At 31.9% G+C, this 18,158-nt stretch overlaps 1 protein-coding gene across 2 annotated transcripts in view; it reads right to left on the reverse strand.

Moving 5' to 3' along the window:
• The window catches only part of LOC105198599, a 95,172-nt gene that overhangs the window by 36,497 nt on the left and 40,517 nt on the right, over window positions 1-18,158 (reverse strand). Inside the window, exons 4-14 of one of the 2 annotated variants that reach the window (XM_011165361.3) lie at window positions 13,795-13,830; window positions 5,570-5,752; window positions 5,100-5,243; window positions 4,843-5,025; window positions 4,539-4,670; window positions 4,156-4,470; window positions 3,836-4,018; window positions 3,607-3,738; window positions 3,174-3,488; window positions 2,724-3,053; window positions 897-1,217 (exon numbers count right to left, since the gene is read on the reverse strand). In XM_011165361.3, coding sequence (XP_011163663.1) covers window positions 897-1,217; window positions 2,724-3,053; window positions 3,174-3,488; window positions 3,607-3,738; window positions 3,836-4,018; window positions 4,156-4,470; window positions 4,539-4,670; window positions 4,843-5,025; window positions 5,100-5,243; window positions 5,570-5,752; window positions 13,795-13,830 — 2,274 coding nt within the window. Of the gene's footprint in view, window positions 1-896; window positions 1,218-2,723; window positions 3,054-3,173; window positions 3,489-3,547; window positions 3,739-3,835; window positions 4,019-4,155; window positions 4,471-4,538; window positions 4,671-4,842; window positions 5,026-5,099; window positions 5,244-5,569; window positions 5,753-13,794; window positions 13,831-18,158 lie in introns of those variants that run through there. The other variant, XM_011165362.3, reaches the window with a different exon arrangement.

The raw sequence follows: 18,158 nt of genomic DNA on the forward strand, positions 1-18,158 counted from the left end.
AAAAAAATTTTATATTTTAAGATTAATTTAGATTGTCAAGTTGAACATTGAGCTGAATTTTAATTGCGATGCGAGCATACATATTATTGAACTGAATTTTGAATCGAACTTTGAGCTAAAATTTCGAGCCACATTTCGATCAATTAGGATCATTGAACGGTGCTATGAATAAACATAGAGCTTTAAAACCAAATATTTATAATAAATATTTGTCACAGTACGGTTATAATATTAACATAATGAAAGATAAAAATGATCTAATGGAAAATATTTGCAATTAATTAATGCTTATGAGCATAAAAAGTGTTATAAAGTGTTAAAAATCTTCACTACTTTAATAATCTAAAAAGAAATAATAATTGGAAAGAAATTAGTAAAAAAATCGGATGACATTGAAATTTACAAAAAGAAGATGACAGCGCATCTGTAAAGAAGTCCAGCTGGAAAAGTTTAGTTCAAAGTTTAATTCGATAATACAGATGCATATTCAGCTTGTGATAAAGATTTGAGTTAAAATTTGGCTTGAAGTTTGATTCGAGATTCAGCTCGATAACGATGCTGGACGCGTCTTTAGATAAGATGCAAACTTTTACGACGTGACAGTTTTATTTGTTAGTTAAACAAACCGCTTCTTTTACTTAGAATGTTTGTTATTACATTTTATTATTGCTAACATTACAAGTTATAATAAAAATATGTTTCGTACCTATAACGATTGTATTGGAGTAAATGTAATTTGTATAATAAACTGTGTATTGTTTGTCACATTGATGAATGATGAAAAATAATTTCCCATAGTAAGGAATGTTTTCCGACCAAATTGTCACATAACAAACCATTTTTTGTTTTAATAGCAAACTCATTTTTTTTTAATATAGTAGCTAAAAATTACTTACAAAAAAACACGGCAAGATGTTCGACATCGTTGATGAGTACTTGCAATGTTTTTCTATCGACGCTCTCGATAACATCCGGCGTTGTTGTGCGAAGCTCGAGGACCCATTCCAAGATTTCTTCTTCGTGCATCATGTCGCCGGAATAGATCTGTCGAAACTTGTGTCTATAGAATGCCAACGCCGGTAATCCCGGAAGATCGTATTCCTTCTCAATTCCCTCGTCGGAGATCTTTACAAAGTCGATTTCTTTTTCTTCACATTCGTCATCAATATTCTCGAGCTCCTGGAGGATCTTCTGGCTCTTCTTATCGCCCTCTTTGTCTGGAAGTAAACATTTTCACTTTTTCACAATCGATCAATCAACAAGGTGTAACAAAACTGACGATAAATATTCTAATGACAGATTCTTTGGAAGATTTTAAGACGAAAATTTTAATATCAAAATATCGAGGTTATATAAATAATTTTCAAATAAGAATAGTTTAAAGATTAGGAATGAGAGAGCTAAAATTTCGTGCGCTCGGGGATGGCAATGTGCTCCCCTGAACTGAATGTCTTTAATAATAATGAAATTATTGTAACAATACGCAATAAAAGTTTTATTAAGAACTTAATTTTGATTATCTAAAATAAATTTAATATACAATTAAATAAATAATATTTGCACATAATAGTTTAATAATTATGTCGATGTGTCAAATATCAAAATTGTCAAAATGTCAATGATTATTGTTTATGTTATTTATACGATAAATCTATGTAAGATCGGCCTAAAAACATTTTGTTATTACATTAGTAATGATCGGATATTAATATAGGTAGGATATGCATATACCGCACGATTACATTAACCTGTAAAAATAGGCATTTTTCTACGAATATAATAAGACTAATTGGACAAGATTTTTATAGATTTTTTTATATGCTTAACATGAATCCATTGCCCAAATTTGGTTATCATGTCACAATTTTGAGAGGTTATCTAAAGGAATATATCTACAAAGAAAAAATCGAAAATAAAGTATATAGATTTGGAAAACAAAATCGTCGACGTATTATGTTTTAAAATTAAAAGTTTATACTTTTATGTAGTGTTAACAAAATTTAAAAAAAATTTTTTTCTGCGAATACTGTAACATCATGAAGACTCTCAAACGACTCTCGTCGTTTTTTACCTCTTTGGCGTCATTTTTCTTAAAATTATGATAGGGCAATGGATTCGTTCAGCATGCAAAAGTCTATAAAAGTCATTTACAATTAGTCACATTTATATCCTCAGAAAAAATGTCTATCTTCGCAGGTTAATGTGATCGGCATTCTACCTACATTAACATCTAATCTCCAGTAATGATAAAATATCTATAATAGGACAATCTTATATAAAGACTTATCATATAAACCAAATAAACGATAATGATTGATATTTTGACAATTGTGATATTTGACACGTTAATATCGACATAATTATTAAACTATTATGTGTAAATATTATTTATCTAATTTTATACTAAATTTGTTATAGACAAACAGAATCAGTTCTTAATAAAACTTTAATTGCATATTTTTACAATAATTTCATTATTATTAAAGACATTTAGTTCAAGGGAGTACATTGCCATATCCCTGAGCGTGCAAAATTCTAGCCCCGTTATTCGTAATCTTTTAACTCTTCCCATTTGAAATTTATTATAGTCTCAACATTTTGGTATTAGAATTTTCGTCTTAAAATCTTCCAAAAGTTTGTCATTAAATATTTATCGTCATTTGTTACACCCTGTATAATATACAGCTATGCGTTTGATCATCTTATGATTAGAAAAGACGTACAGAAAAAGACGACGACGTAATCATTCTCGTCGAGAATATTTTCCAACATTTTAGCATTGACTTCCTCGATTTTTCCTGGTATCTCTAAAGTGTCCTCGTCTGTGATCCAAGACAGCACCTCGTCTTCGTCGTCGAGATCGCCAGTATAAATCAGCGGATCCTTATTTCGGAAAAACGCAAGGGTTGGGAAATGCTTGATACCATACTTTTTTGCTATGATGGTGTCTTCGGTCGTAACGAATATAATGCCCGTTTCATCCAGCTCGTCATCAATATTTTCCAAATCGTCGAGAATACTATCACATTTTTCTCCTTCGTCGCAACTTCCACCTGACGCAATTTTTCAGCAATTATTTTACAACAAGCAAATAAAGAAAATAATTAATTTAGTGAAGCTATTTGATTATTTTAATGCTATCTATTGACGATGCTTATCAGAAATGTGCTTACTGAAATATACCACAACATATTCATGCTCTTCTATGAGATCCGTTAGTATCTCATCAGTGACCTCTTCGATAGTGGCGCTGTTCTTTTGTTCTATCAACCATTCGAGGACTTCGTCCTCGTTCAGCAAATCGCCCTCGTATATCGCCGGAATTTTATCTTCGAAGTACACCAAAGTCGGGAGATGATCGATACCGTATTCCTTGGCCTCGGCGTCATTGTCTATGCGGACAATAACGATTCCCTCCTTCTCCAGCTCGTCGTCTATGTTTTCCAATTCGTTTAAAATCCGCATATCCTGCTTATCGTCCTTGTCGTCTACGGAAAAGAATCAATTCGTTGGTCGCTCTTACTCGCATGCGTATAACAGCACCTACCTAACAAATAACAGTGGAAGAATGTTAAAAGGAGGTAGAAAGACGAATCGATCGCTTACAAAACAGGACTGCTATGTACGGCGAAGTCTCTATGAGCTTTTCGACCATTTCGTCCGTTACTTCCGGGATCTCGGTGTGTTTTTTCTGATGCAGCAACCAGCCCAGTATCTGATCCTCGTTCATGAGATCGCCTGTAGAACATAATTGAAAAATTTTTCTCAATTATCTTTCTTCTTGTGATACATGTTTTTCTTTTATATATATATGGAAATATTTAGTAAGGCTGACCATCGTAAATGTGTGGTATCCTTCGTTCAAAGAGCACCAAAGTAGGAAGCGTGTCTATGCCATATTCCTTTGCCTCATCCAAGTCGCTGATCTTCACAAAGGCTATGTTATGTTGATCACAGTCATCATCAATGTTCTCCAATTCGCTCACTACCTTCTGACTTTTCTTTTGATCTTTGTCATCTATAGAATAACAATAAAATTATGTCAACAATTACGTCAATAATTATATCAATAATTAAAAGCAATACAATCGCACGGTTTTGAATAAAAAAAATATTAATTACAAAAAACAGAAACGCAACAAATAGATTACTAACAAAAAAGAACGGCAACGTGCGGCATCTTCTCTATAACCATGTCGAGCATTTCATCGGTAACGTCTTCTATTTGATCAGTCTTTTGTTGCTGCTCTAACCATTTGAGAACCTTCTCTTCGTCCTCTAAGTTGCCCTCGTATAGCATCGGAATGCCCTTCTCGAAGTAGAGCATCGTAGGTACTTTTTGAATACCATATTCCTTAGCTTCTTCTGCGTTGTCAATCTTCACAAATGTCACGCCAAACTGATCGCACTCATCGTCAATGTTCTCCAATTCATTGAGAACTTTCTGAGACTTCCGATCGTTATTGTCGTCTGCATTGTCGTTATAAATATGTTTTAATATCATATAGTCTCGGTCCATTAATTTACAAGCAACTTACAGAATAACACAGCCAAGGTCTTTCCATCTTTTATAAGACGATCCAGCATTTCATCAGTAACGTCTTCGATCTCGTCCTTCTCGAGTTGAGACAATAACCACTCCAAAATTTCGTCTTCATCTTCTACATCCCCTGCAATTATTATTATTTTTTTCTTGAATTAACAATCTTGTGTAAATAATTTATGAATTTTTTCTTTTTTTATTAAACTAAAATTGATACTATTTCTTCTATGATTATTTTCGAAACCATTTGCATATAGAATATTGTTATTTCGCTTTGTATATTCGATTCACCTACCCACCGTCGTAAACATTCGGGATCTGTTTTTCAAAATAGACAATCGCAGGTAAATCGTCGATTCCGAATTCTCCCGCCGCTTTCTCGTCATCGATCTTCACGAATTGAATACCATGCTTGTCGCAGTCATCGTCAATTTTTTCTAACTCATTTAGGACTCGCATAGATTCTTCGTCACCATGATCGTCTACAAGCACAAAGGTGCATTACAAAATAAAATTAAGACAAATCAAATTACAAAAATTATAACATGTTACGAACAGAACAGAACAACTAAATTATCAATATTTCCAATTAATGTATTCAACGTCTTGGAAGTAACATCTTCGATGACATCTTCTTCGTCTCCTGTGCTCTTGTTCGCCACTAACCATTCCAACACATCTTCTTCTCTGCTTAACTCATCTAAGAGCACATACAGCGAATTAATTTCATGTTTGTATTGCTTAATTAACTATATAATAAACTGGGATAAAATAAAATATTTGACGCAGAAAATTTAATAACGTGTTTTTAGTTATCAGTTATCGAATTTTATGTGTTAATGAAATTTTTACAAAGTTTGCAAGATATGTAGCAGTTATTACGAACAAATATAAAATATTAAAAATTCCATTTTTAAGAAGAAATTAACGCAAGATATCACTGAATTATCTTGTCTTATTCCATATATAGATTTTAAGTAAATAAAATTGTGTATTATGTAACGTATATTATTCTCTCATACTTACGTTCGTAAATGATCGGAATTTGATGCCTATAATAGACAAGAACTGGGAGAGGACCGAGATTATATTCATCCGCCAACTCTTCGTCTGCAATCTTTACAAAGCCGATACCTAATTGATCGGCTTCATCGTCGATGTTTTCCAATTCTTGCAGGGCCTTAAAACACTTTTTGCAGTCTGGCTTGTCTGTCCCATTTAAAATAAAAAAATGTATTAATGCGCGCTTCTGTTATTGAATGATTAACGCTTTTCTTTTAAGCATTTTATTTGTTTTTTCCATTCAAGATTAAAAACTTGTCTTTTAATTCGAATTTTACATTGCTCTTTGAGCATAGGAAACGTTGAACAATGCAGTTGATAATAGGAATACTACATCTATTCTAACTCACTTGCGTCAGCATTTTTTTTAAGACCTAACATTCTAAAAACGTCACGCGGGAGATCTGGGTATGTATTCTGTACATACACGCTTTTTGTTCTTAAAGATAGTTGTCGGTGTTGTTGCGCAACTTTTTTACCACATAAAATATCTCCTCAACGACATCTATTGTTTAAAAACAAAAAGCATGTACAGAATATATAATCTAGGTCTTTATTTTATACACTTTTTGTTCTTTAACGATAATCGTTGCGCAGCTTTTTGCCATATAAAACATCTACATAATAATGTCGATAACTGTCGTTAAGAACAAAAAGTATGTACAAAGTAGGGGTTTTGGGAGTCGATCTTGTATCATACAACTTGGTGAAAAATTACAAAAGTTGAACAGCCAAAGATGAGGAGCGCCTTGTGCAACAGCCAAAGATGAGGAGCGCTACGACTTCACCCTAGCTAAACTCAAAGCAGATATACGAGGACATTGTTACCAATTATTAATCCGTTACAGGATAACTACAAGCCCTCAAACGAGCGCTTATACAAAGACTAACGTATTCCTAGCAACAACAGAACAGCCAGCTATTAGGCGATGTTGGGGTGACGGTGGAACTCACTCGACGTCGGTACTGTAAGTTTTTCTTCCACAGAAATTCGAGCGTGGTCACGCGCGAGGCAAAGAGTAAGGGAAATAGATTAACGCTCTTTGTCATACGCACTTATCGGTCCTTGTTCTTTGACTTTAGCGCTATCTAATGCAATATTTCTCAACTATCATGTTACACAATTACTGCTCTGTTATTATTCAAATTGTTTCCGCACGGCAATTTATACATGAAATTCCCGAAGCAGTGTTTTTTTTTATATTAAAGTTTCTCTTATATTAAACATATTTCAAAAATACAGTGTTGGTCTTTGTTGTAATTTCGAAATAGGATCATGCTTATTTTACACGTACAAAGTCTTAATTTCTATGCATAGCAAATGACTAACATAACTATATTTTTATAATTTTTTTCGTTTTTCATATCAAATTGTAGCCATTGCACTTTATTATTGTCCGCCTTAATCTTAAAATGTAGAGCCATAATAATTTTTTTAAAAAAATTTACCTCGGCTCCAATCGGCAACAATCCAGGGGGCAACTGGTTCTTTTAAAAGACTTTTCTCGTAAAAAAATAGCAGTATCGAATGCTTCATAATTTCATATAACTATTTGATACAATGCGTATTACCAAAACTATACCATTTTTTTATAAAAATAATAAATATTTTTTGAAGCCTTTTTAAAATAGTTTAATTGCAAAAATTCGTTTTATTCCAAAATATATTCTTATAAACGCTACAATATTATTTAATATTAAATGATATTCCTAAAATATTTAACATTAATAAAAAATGGCTGTATATATGGCATTTTCTAATAACATTGTTCGAATATTATATGAATATTATATAGGAAGTAAATAATATTATTCAATAGTAATGATATTACTTTACTATTTTAAATTATCATAAACATTACAACTTTCAAATGTAATAATTATAAAGTTTATGAATAATAATTTTATGCATAATAATTTAGATTAATTTTTAAACAAAAATAATATTTGTAGAATATTTTCAATTTAATATTCCACGGATATTAAAATAATGTACCACAAATATTATATAAAACGGACATATAACATTAAGAGTATGCTATACTGACGGAAATTACCGACCATTACAGTGTTCATTAATTTTTGAATTGGCTTTACAGATCACAAAATCCTTTTGCAAAATAAAAGTACACACCAAAACAAAGTCTGCTCTGGTAAATTTTATGAGAAAATCGATCAAAAAGTTAAAAATTCATTTATTTTCGTTTCGTGGATCTGTCAACCAAGGTTAATTTTTGTTATTTACTGACGTTCTGTAGCTCGTATGTATAAAATGAGACCAGGGCGAACTTCAGAAAACTCTAACACACAACACTGACTGTGTATCGTTTCAGTCAACAACCTAACAAAAAAGTTTAATAGGTGAACAGCTGTACGTGTCCAAATTTCGCTTAGCGCACGTAAACGATGGCAAGAAGAGCAGTGGCTGTAGTTGATAGGTCTTTTCGCAGATGGCGAAATAATCGAAAAACAAAGACAGATCTATGCGTTGGACAAAGAGTGATAGCCTGGTCTCTCTCGAAAAATAATCTGCAATGCCGACGTCGAGGAAGTTATTCGGTCACTATAGCATCCTCTTAATGCAATATTTCTCTAATATTAAAGGTGTATTCTCATAACAATTTTCTCTGATTATTTTAATATTTCTTAATTTTTAATAATATTTGTATAATATTCTAGGAACACTGGAGCGTTTATAAGGACATGATAGGGCGACTCTTGAAGTAGAAAATTCACCTTTGTAATTTGCTGTGCTTAAGAGGATGCTATACTGACGGAAATTACCGACCATTACAGTGTTCATTAATTTTTGAATTGGCTTTACAGATCACAAAATCCTTTTGCAAAATAAAAGTACACACCAAAACAAAGTCTGCTCTGGTAAATTTTATGAGAAAATCGATCAAAAAGTTAAAAATTCATTTAGGTATTTTCGTTTCGTGGATCTGTCAACCAAGGTTAATTTTTGTTATTTACTGACGTTCTGTAGCTCGTATGTATAAAATGAGACCAGGGCGAACTTCAGAAAACTCTAACACACAACACTGACTGTGTATCGTTTCAATCAACAACCTAACAAAAAAGTTTAATAGGTGAACAGCTGTACGTGTCCAAATTTCGCTTAGCGCACGTAAACGATGGCAAGAAGAGCAGTGGCTGTAGTTGATAGGTCTTTTCGCAGATGGCGAAATAATCGAAAAACAAAGACAGATCTATGCGTTGGACAAAGAGCGATAGCCTGGTCTCCCTCGAAAAATAATCTGCAATGCCGACGTCGAGGAAGTTCTTCGGTCACTATAGCATCCTCTTAAACTTGAAGAAATTAAATTTTCCACAGACAGGTTTTTAGTGAATAAACATCTTTTTTCAAAACTAATAAAAATTTTGGGTTCAATTTTAGTGAAAATTTTTTGTTATAAGAAAAGTTACATTTTACGAAAATTTCAAAACTCTGCTTTTAAATCTCGATGAATAAAGAGTGAGTGAAAGAAAGGCTTTTTTGGTGATCTTTATTTCTTTTTCAACTTAATTAATAGACCAATCTTAACCCGTAATGGTCATACTTCCAAATAATAACATAACGGTCACATGGGGTCCACTGAATCCCCCTGCAATGTGATGACATTCAGGAAATTGCACTCTTCAGCATGTAGGCCATAAGAAGGAAAAATCGCGTTTAGTCACCATTGTTGCCACTGGCGCCACCCATTACCGCCAAAAGCTAAAGGCCTTATACGTGTTCCCTTTCCCTCTCAACCATGTACGCAATACGCAATATGCTTTTTCCTTCTCATTACAGCTATTTATATCCCAACAGCATTCTCTCTCTTTCCTAGCTTTTGTACGTGTTGTCAAATTTTTTCCATTATGTTTTCTATCTGCCGTATTTAATTTAAGGTATATGCATATGTCATATCGTAAAAATTACCAAAATATAAAAATGTTTTATAAATTATTCTATTATTAAGCATGAATATCTATATTTATTTGGAACAAGAGAAAATAGCTATATGACGAACGCCGTTTTATCGTTTAATGTAAAATCGCTGATTCAGATGGATCTTGTGTGGACATGGAAAAATAATTTTGAAAATAGAGTTATTTATAATTAAAAAATAAACAATTTACTTATGCACTTTAGTTAAATTTCGTAACTAATGCATTTTATTTTAGGACCCCAAAACTTGTAACTTATGTAACTTATTCTTCTCGCAAACTGCTTGGTGAAAATCACATATTCCCGTTTCGTATTTTTCTGTTCTCGCATAGCAGTCATTGTATCGTGACGTGACCTTCTGATAACGTCTCCGCGGACTCATCCTCACGTGACGTCATGCCTCTCGCGAATCTTTCCAGTGTAAATTCTTCTTCGAGAGTTATAATCATTGTTACGATTGATGTTACAATAGATATACAGGGTGATTCTTAATGGTTGGAACATCTATTTACCATGAGAGATGACTTACTAACTTTATTCCATATAAATTACGTGGAGTCGGTAAGTCATCTCTTATGGTAAATAGTTGTTCCAACCATTACTAACTTTATTCCATATAAATTATATAGAGTACAGTCGGTAAGCCATCTCTTATGGTAAATAGTTGTTCCAACCATTAATAGCAATTTTGGCTGGGGCGCATCGGTGTGCCACCTTACCGGTAGCACACAAACTGGCTCCGACTTTTTTCTCAGGTCCACTTTGTGTACATACAACCAATATGCACTTGTGAGGTGTATTGAACCCAGACGAACACGCGGCACTATTGAGGGACTGCATTATTTGACTAGCCAAACACAAAAGTTGCACTGACACTTGAAAAATGCAACCGGTATGTCCCAGCCGAAATCGCTATAAGAATCACCCTATAGATGTATTTTTAGGTCTTTATCAAAATGCTGACGCGAATTAGAATTGGTATACGCATACCTACTGCTGATTATTATTAGACATAAAATATGTAGAAGTCGGAACATTTTACTATTTTATTTGATCAATTTTTTTTGTTTTTTATTTTTTAGAATAATGAAGACAATCGTCTTTAGCTATGTTAGATATTATCTAATATTGAAAAGATTAAATTAATATACACAATTATCTCACTTTTATAGTACTTGTTTTATTCTAATTAAAGGATGATCATAAATACAAAATATAATTAAATATTTTACTAATACTTTAATTAGCCAAAACTCACAATTCAAAACGCTAATAGACAATGAAAGAAAGAAAATTCGGAAAGCTCAAAATGTTAGTTGTCATTCTATCAATAATACACAATAAATCATTATTTCCTATTGCTCTAGTTTATTAACCCTCCAAGGACATCGTTGTTTTTCACTACTTACTTGGACACGGGAGATTATTGGTGTAGTCATATGTTTTTAAAAGAGTTTTTGAATTCTAAAAAGAATTGCAAAAGCTCTGATATACTTTTCTAACATTCCAGAATATGATTATAATTATTTGACTTGAAATATTTTTTACTTACTTTGTATGAGATCAAATTTAAGGCAGAATCAACAAAATTCGTTATTAAACCAATAATTATTTGATGACATTTGATGACATCAGTAATTTTGGTGGAAAATAAGAAAAAAGTAACATTAAATCAAAAAAATTACTTTTTGAAAAAGTTAGAATTTTATTATAAAATTACTCATTTAAAAGATTTTTAATATATTTTATTAAATTTTTTAAGCCAAAAGTATATTTTCAAACGTCTTTTTTTCAAACTTATAGCGTAATCAAGTTTTGTATTATTTTATGAAAATAAAATAATTGTTTATTTACGTTACATATCAAAATTAAAGCTAAAAATAACCAAACATATGACTCACTTACTTGCACAAAATACTACTTTGCACAATCCGAAGGGGATTTTTGACGTCCCCAACTTTCACGTGTCGCTATATGAAACACGACTGACAAAATACGACGTTACTTGACCGATAAGTTCTCACTATCAACAACTTTTTTTAAGAAGAAATACAGATTCTTTTCGTTTACTGTGTAATGAATAAGTCAAAATTGAAAATTTACTGGAGTTTTTAAAAATCCATGGTATCTTCAGAGGATTAAAAACAATTTTTAAGAAATTTTATCAGTATCCATCGTATATTGAAAATCGTAAATCAAAATTGAAATGCATAAATGTCCTTGTAGGTTTACTGATATCTATTTTTCTTTGTGTATCACATCGCTTTTTCATTGTACATGCACCTTGAAATAAACTGCTACAGACACGATGCGGTAGATACAATGCTGATAACACAAGAAAGAAAAAGTGTCATGTCTGAGAGATTAGATCCATGCATCCCTATGTATTTTAAGGCTCTGAAACCGAATATGATCTCAGAATTGCGCTATTAGATCAGAATTTTTTTATTCTTAAAAAATTGCCAAACATTCCTTAAAATTGCACACTATTCATCCCGGTAAAAAAAATTCTGATCTTATGGCGCAATTCTGAAGTCATATTCGGTTTCAGAGTTTCAAAATACGTAGAGATACATGGGTCTAATCTCTCGGACCTGATACTTTTTCTTTTTTGTGTGGTTGTGTAATCAATAAACACGCAGATTAATAAGTTTAAAGTAAGGGACAAATTTGAAGTAAATTTAAAAAAAATGACTGAGCAAACACAAATTTACAGTTGTATAAATATTTATTGTAATTTCTGACTCAACAATATTACTGTTATATAACACTCGTTGTTATAAATTATATTATTAAATGGGAAATTACAACTAACATTTATATAACTATAACTTGGTTTGTTGGGTGATTACCACTCCGGATGATGCACTCGTAAAGAATCACTTCTTTACAAAAAAGAAGGAAAAATAATCTCGCAAAAAAGAAAATTTGTCGGCAAACACTAATTGTAAGTTTCAAAACAGTATAATAAAATGATAAAGTAGTTATAATCCATAGAGTTCTACTTTCGAAAATTTTAAATAAATTAGTCACCAACTAATGCGAGTATGACGCAATAATAAGTGCGCAAGTTATTTTTGTTTATTATTGCAGACTTTATTTTAGACGTTTTGGCATTTTCCATTTTGGGCCATCTACAGCAAGTGAAGAATAAAAATTTGACATCAATTAAAACTCCATAACGAAGTTGTTTAATATGACTCTAGGATCCACTCGTTGTTGTGACATTCTGGTTAAATATTTCAGTGTTGACTATCAAAACTAAAAATTTTAAAAATATATATATAATTATACAAGAAAAAATATAATATAACAATGATACACTGAGACAACTCACCAAGTTTGCCACAGAATATTTAATTTTACACAAATTAAGAGGTAGTGCGACAATTTCTTAAAAATAACATATTTTTTTAATAAAATGTTCTTCTTTAAATGCAGAAAGCTTTGAATGTTAGTAGGAATAGGAATTGAGGATAACGATCTTGGTAAGTTATTTCGGTGTGTCATTGTTACATCTTTTCTCGTAAGATTATATATATTCTTTTTCTTAAATTTTGTTAGTCGACACTGGAATATTAAACCAGCGTGTTACAACAACGAATAGACACCACAGAGTCACATTAAACAACTCCTTCGCTATGACATTTTAATTAAAATCAAATTTTTGTTCCTCACTTATTGAAGGTCCAAAATGGTGCCGAACCGTCTAAAATAAAGTCTGTATATTAAACAAAAATAACTTACGCACTTATTATTGCACTATATTTTCATCAGCTCGGTGACTAATTTATTTGAAGATAGTTTCCATATTTCCATAATTTTCAACATATAATTGTTTAATAATGCAATACTCAATAAAATAACCGTTATATGATGAGTATAACAGTTACATTATTGAGTAGAAAATTATAACTAACAATTTTGTAATTGTAACTTGGTTTTTGCTGAACCATGTTTTCTTTGAAATTAACATATAAGGTAATACGATTGCAGTAAAAGTATGGGTGATTTAAGAATATATATATATATATATATATATATATATATATATATATATATATACATATGTAAATTATTTATTTTGAGCAATAGTAGTACTGCATAAATAGCGAAGTGATCTTTCATTAGTGCGTCAGCCGCACTATCAAATACATATATCTTTGAGTACGTGCGTGTTTTGTGTAAAAAGCGTTGAATACAAATGCTATGGTCCAGATGTTAATCACATCTCTTACAAGTATATACTTACTAGAATTGGTGCCTGCACACCGCTGCGTGTCTGGACCTATTCATATCAACACACACAAATTGTCACATATATGTATTATTTACAAGTATATTTTGTATGTGATTGAATCGTAAAGTAACAAATACTTTCGCATGATAGATTTATGTTGCTGTTGAAATTCATATCCTTATTGACATGAAATTACTATGTAATAAAACATTTTAATGATAATTTGATTATTTCCAGACAATGGATAAAATACATAAACAATAGACATAATTAGGATAGATTTTATAGGTAGTAGAATGATAGACAAATTGTAAAACATTGCATTGTATACAAAGATTGCTATCAACTAATAAAATGTTATTTTTGATCATCTGATTTATTAATTAAATAATATTAAAAAAATATCTTTTTCTAAATCTTTCTCTATACATATAACATTAAAAGTAGCAACTCAAGAAACATAAAATCACAAAAGTAATACATCTATTTAATTATAATTAAGAGCCATCTCATTAAATTTGCCATTTTATTAATTTTATTATGCTTTACTTATTACGATACTTTATTTATTATGATGATCAAAAGTGCATATAGTAGGTGTATACAAAATTGTAGCATATTTACAGAAAAGTTAATCGCGATGCATATGTAAAATATATTTTACATACAGAGTGACGAACAACTTTGTTACATACGTAATATATACAAATAATTAGTAAGACATCAGACAATAATAGATTAAACGAATGATAAGTACACTGATAGCGGTCAGGGTATGTTGTGTAATATCGCTGTGCTCCGCTAATTTTTCAATATCAGCTGATTACTAGCTTAGAATTTAGTTTCGAACCAGAGAAAATCTTATAAAATATACGTTAAAAAAATTTGAAAGTGCTGACGTAGACAGTCATCCTCCGGTTTGTCTAGATTTCTTTACTATTAACCCATTACAACCTGTAAATAAACTTGTATATAAACCAGCAAAAATATAACAATTAAAAATAGGACCAGAGCGCAAAAAATCATGACATAAATCACACATTAGAATTAATTTGGCAACTAATTGTTATAAACAGATTATTAAAAATTGACTGTACAGAAAAATTAATTACGCGCGTGCCAATCGATTTTACAAGAAAAAATTATTAAAAAGACATATACAACTTTTTTAAAATCCGTGTAAGATATAGCGGGGCGGATAGACGTCGCTATAAAAAGCAGCTTTAGAGAGAAGCTGAAGCTTCTAAAGCTCAATCTGCTCTCTCGAGGGCAGGTATCTTCTCTGTGAAAGTAATCTTTCTACTCAAGCCTGGCAGAAATAGACGTATACTGGTCAAAGATTTTAAGCCTATTAGATTTACGTCTTTTTTTGGAGACCTTAGAGAAACTGATAAACAGTTTTTTAAAAACCGATCTTTTAATCCTACATCCGCTAGCTTCGTCTCAGTATGCCTATAGGGACAATAGGTCAACGGACACGGTCCTGCATCACATGATGGGCATGATAGAGACGCAGCTAATGACGAAAGGTTATGCTTTGGGCATCTTTTTGGACACTGAGACTGCTTTTGATAGCACCTGATACATAATCATTGCTGAAGCATTGATTAATCACAGTATCTCAATGATACTCATAAACTGGATCCTCTGCATGCTGTCGGGTAGACCTCTGACCGTCAGTCATGCAGGTATGACTATAAGAAGAATTCCAGGAGGTGCCCGCAGGAGGGGATATTGTGATCCCCTTTATTGTGGCAAATAAACTTCTAGTTAATTTGTAGAGAGTAGGCTTTCTCTTTTATGGTTATATTGATGACATAACCATTGTGATGAAGGGCAATTTTCTTTCCACCATTATAGACAAAACACTTATGATTACTCAGGACTCAGACCAAAGATGTTAGAGTCAATCCGGATAAAAGTGAGATCATAATTTTTACCAGAAAACAAGACGCCGAACTCATTGAATCTTAATTCTGAGACAAGGAACTGACTTATTGTTTTTCAATTACATATTTGAAAGTCTATTTTAAGCCCAAACTTAATTGGAGACATTACCTTCTAGTCAATAGAATCAAGTTCTACACTTCTATGCCGTGGGCGTGCAGGAAAGCAATGGGCAGAAACTGGGGCATTAAGCCAAGATTGCTCTTTGGATCTACAAGACAATTTTATTGCCGAGATTGACATATGCAGGTATTGTCTGGTATCCCAGAATGAGAAGAATGGAGTCTGTTGGCTTATTAGAAAGTTTTCAGGGTGGCTACCTGTGGGCTGTGCCATGAAGACTACACCAACAGAGACACTTGAAGTTGCGTTATGTATTCCTTTCCTGGACTATTATCAGCTCAGCTAGACTTGCATCACATAGACTTAAGTATATCTCAGAAAGAGTGAAACTACTTGGGCATCGGTTACACCAATCTGGGGCTCCACAAAAACCCTTCCACCTTGAAACAGGATAGAATACTTAGGAAATGTCAGGTATTAAGGACCTACAAGTTCCAATCATTTTTTTAAAGATAATTGGAAAAAATCTAAATTTCTAGTAAATTCGTATGTGGATACGTGGTTCACAGAAGTATCAAGTAACACTAGTTGCTTTGGAGTGGGCTTTTACGATCCTAGAACTGATCTTAATGTTAGCATTCCATTAGACAAATTGGCCACGGTTTTTCAAACTAAAGTCTTTGCCATTCTAAGATGCATGAACTTCCTAGTCTCAAAAAAGACTAGGAATAAAAAGTCATATGCATATCAGAGCAACTGGAGCCATCGTCAAATCCACTATCGAAACCTCGGTGATATAGGACCCCTAGTAGCACAAAATATTGGTTCAATATTGGGAAATAATGTAAACCCAATATTCTATATTGGGTGTGAATTGATTTTCCGTATTGGTCCAATATTGCAGAGTATGATATCGACTCTTATTTAACCAATCTTGAAGTTGCAATATTGGTCCAATATTGAAAAATCATGTCAACCCAATATTATCTATTGGATGTGAATTGATTTTCAATATTGGTCCAATATTGCAAAGTATGATATCGACCCTTATTTAACCAATATTAAAAAAAAAATAAATACGATATTATATATTGGTTGTGCATTGGGTTTTCAACATTGGTCCAATATTAGAAGGTTAACACTTTAACCAATATTAGTCCAATTTTTTTTTAACCCAAGCGGTCACCCATCCAAGTCGCGAATTCGGTGAACGTTGTTTGACCTGTGTGATCGCTGCGAACTGATCCTTCGTGATGACCTGTGAAAGCTTTGTGCTGATACTTGTATATAACTGGTAGATCGAGGTCAATATACGTTATCAAAAAAATGGAATATGTATAATTAAAGCACATTATTTACATAAACAAATATAAAATTATAGTTTTTTTACTAATTTCACAAATGCGGAATAGTATCTGGAATAACTTTTCTGTTATTTGTTTTAGTAAGAATGCAATTAGAAAATATATGTCAATATAATACAAATTAAATATAAAAAATTTTTATAAAAAAAAAATTTTTTAAACAATTGAAAAATATTGTTTGCTTATTGGAATGTAGGTAGATTGAGGTTTCTTCATTTATGGACCTATTTCGTTTATTGATAATATTTACAATACAATTATTGACTCGTAACATTGGCAGCACATTAATATTTCTTTTATAACCAATATTCGCTTTAGATTTGGAAATCTTGACCAATAATGCGCTTCCAATATAAGTGCAATATTGTACCATTGTTAACTCGTAACATTGGCAGCACATTACCGTTTCTTTAAAAAACAATATTCGCTTTTGATTGGCAAATATTGGCCAATGCACTTCTAATGTAAGTGCAATATTGTACAATTGTTGACTCGTAATATTGGCAGTACATTACCGTTTCTTCAATAAACAATATTCGCTTTACATTGGCAAATCTTGGCCAATGCACCTCCAATGTAAGTGCAATATTATACAATTGTTGACTCGTAATATTGGCAGTACATTACCGTTTCTTCAATAAACAATATTCGCTTTATATTGGCAAATCTTGGCCAATGCACCTCCAATGTAAGAGCAATATTATAAAATTGTTGACTTGTAATATTGGCAGTACATTACTATTTCTTTAATAAACAATATTCGCTTTACATTGGCAAATCTTGGCCAATGCACCTCCAATGTAAGAGCAATATTGTAAAATTGTTGACTTGTAATATTGGCAAAACATTGTCATTTCTTTAATAAACAATATTCGCTTTACATTGGCAAATCTTGGCCAATGCATCTCCAATGTAAATGCAATATTGTTTATTAATTGGCGAGCAATATTACAAGTACATGTGCAATTGATTCTATGACCAATATTGGCTCTTTATTGGGAA

Source organism: Solenopsis invicta, chromosome 5, assembly GCF_016802725.1.
Source record: "Solenopsis invicta isolate M01_SB chromosome 5, UNIL_Sinv_3.0, whole genome shotgun sequence".
NCBI classification, from domain to species: Eukaryota; Metazoa; Arthropoda; class Insecta; order Hymenoptera; family Formicidae; genus Solenopsis; species Solenopsis invicta.